The sequence below is a fragment of the Cariama cristata genome, unplaced genomic scaffold (genome assembly GCF_000690535.1).
Source record: "Cariama cristata isolate BGI_N322 unplaced genomic scaffold, ASM69053v1 scaffold28374, whole genome shotgun sequence".
Taxonomy (NCBI): domain Eukaryota; kingdom Metazoa; phylum Chordata; class Aves; order Cariamiformes; family Cariamidae; genus Cariama; species Cariama cristata.
Window position 1 is genome coordinate 376 of NW_009611683.1, and position 1,922 is coordinate 2,297.

The 1,922-nt window shown below is 61.4% G+C and overlaps 1 protein-coding gene across 1 annotated transcript in view; it reads right to left on the reverse strand.

Moving 5' to 3' along the window:
- Positions 1-1,845, reverse strand: part of SARS (seryl-tRNA synthetase) — a gene marked incomplete at both ends in the record, with an annotated part of 2,213 nt that extends 368 nt beyond the window's left edge. Inside the window, 4 exons of the mRNA XM_009698351.1 lie at positions 118-261; positions 718-876; positions 1,518-1,598; positions 1,775-1,845. Of these exons, the coding sequence (XP_009696653.1) occupies positions 118-261; positions 718-876; positions 1,518-1,598; positions 1,775-1,845 (455 nt within the window). The remainder of the gene's footprint in view (positions 1-117; positions 262-717; positions 877-1,517; positions 1,599-1,774) is intronic.
- Positions 1,846-1,922: the final 77 nt, after the last annotated feature.

Below are 1,922 nucleotides of genomic sequence, written 5' to 3' on the forward strand. Positions count from 1 at the left end.
CGCGGGAAGCTCGCCCCGCGGGGGGAAAAGCCACGACCCCCGTCCTCTCCCCGTTTCCTTCAGCTCTCCCTCTGGCTCCGATCGTTGCCGTGCCCCCGGGGGGGTCTGGGGTCTCACCTTAAGGAAGTAGCCCCGGCTTCCTGCGACGATGGCCCCCTTCTCTCCCTCGTAACCGTCCACCATCACCACCAGGTCCACGTGCGAATACTTCTTCCTGCAGCTGCAGTCGCCCCAGACCCGCTCCACCTTGTTGTCCACGTCCTGCCCAACGAGGGGAGAGAAGAGGAGGGGGAAGCTGTCACCTCTGCTCCCAGGGCTGCGGTGACATCGGACTGGGCCCAGTTTGGGATCCCAGACTACAGAGCTTGGAACCCCAGCCCTGATCCCGACCGGTCACTTATTGTGCGGCCACTTGGCAGCCGGCCTGGCCCGATTGTGTTCCCCCAGCAAAATATTCCTGCCGGATGAATGAAGGCAGCGGAGGGAGATCCCAGCCCCCCGGCTGGAAGCGAGTTTCCCATGGATTCCCCCAACAATGGCCGTGTCCAGCGTTGTCTGAGCCGTTCTTTGTCTGCTCCCAGCAGGAAACGCTGTCTTGTCATGCAGATTTCATTCACCCGCCCGCTGATCTCAGGTTGGGGGGGAGACCTCCCCGCAGCGAGCCCCCCGCTTGCCGGCAGTTGTCTGGCTTTGATGAAGCAGCGCGGCCGGCCCTACCTCATCATTGCTGATGGGCACCGAAGGGTGGAGGAGGTTCCCGATCTCCCGCAGGCTCTCGAAACGTTCTGCTTCCAGCCTCACACGCTCGGCGTCGCACTTGAGGATGGCTTCGTCGATGAGGAGACGGACTTTCTTGATCTGCGATACCTGCAGAGTCTGAGCAGGGACCCGGGTGAGACGGGGAAGGGAAGAAATTCCTGGCGAGTGGGGGCTGGCAGCTGAACACGGTTAATCACGGACCCTCGCCCAACCCCCTCGCCCAACCGAAACGGCTTCTGGAGTGAAATCGTGGACTGAACACATCAAACAACAGCCCGAGGGGACAAAGGACTGACCCAAGTCAGGCTCTGAAAGGGCCGGAGCGAGCTACGGCATCACACAGCGCCCGGCAGGGACGAGGGGGAGCAGTCAGCTCCCACGGCAGCAAAAAATCGGCCAGCGTCACGCTCATTAAACATCGCAGTTAACGAACTGGGAAGTTCGGGCAGGGAGGAAGGGACTTGTAGAGGACACATAGTGACTGAGGCTGCTCCGATCCCCCAGGGAAGCGCAGGAGAGCTGCCACGGACCGAGGCCAAAATGGTCTTTAGATGAAGGACACTGAGCAGGAGCTGGTTACTGTTGGCATGGGACGGGGGGAAATACAGATCCTCCTGGCAGGGGGTTCAGGCAGTGCCCCCTCGCTTGGTGCTGGGGCTTCGGGCACCTCACGCCGCCACCTCGGGCAACGATAGGCAAAGCTCTGGACAAACTGGGTGGGCCGGCGGCACAGTGGGGGGAAAGGGGGTCAGACTCACCCCCAGGACGTCGGCCGTGAGCTCGTCGAGGTTCTGCACGCTCTCCGGTACGGACTCGTCCGTCCCCACTGGTTCCTTTTTCTGCAGCGGGAGGAAAAATAAATCCCAGCAGGGTTAAAGAGTAAAGTTCCAGGGTAAAAATATTCCTCAGCGATGCGAGGGAGAGGCCTGGAGAGCAGAGACCTGGGGGAGATGCCACCAGTTAGTACCGTCCCACCAGTGAACCGCTGCCGGGACCGTCTGCCTTCGCGCCTCACCTTCATCTTGTCTCCGATGGTTTTGCTGCACAGGTTCTTCAGCTTGTTCAAGTTATCGGCACGAAACCTGCCTAGAAAGCAGAGGGGAGGGAGCAGTCAGCCGGCCCCGCGAGTGGGAGGGGGGCTGGGATCCCCATCCGGCAACGCG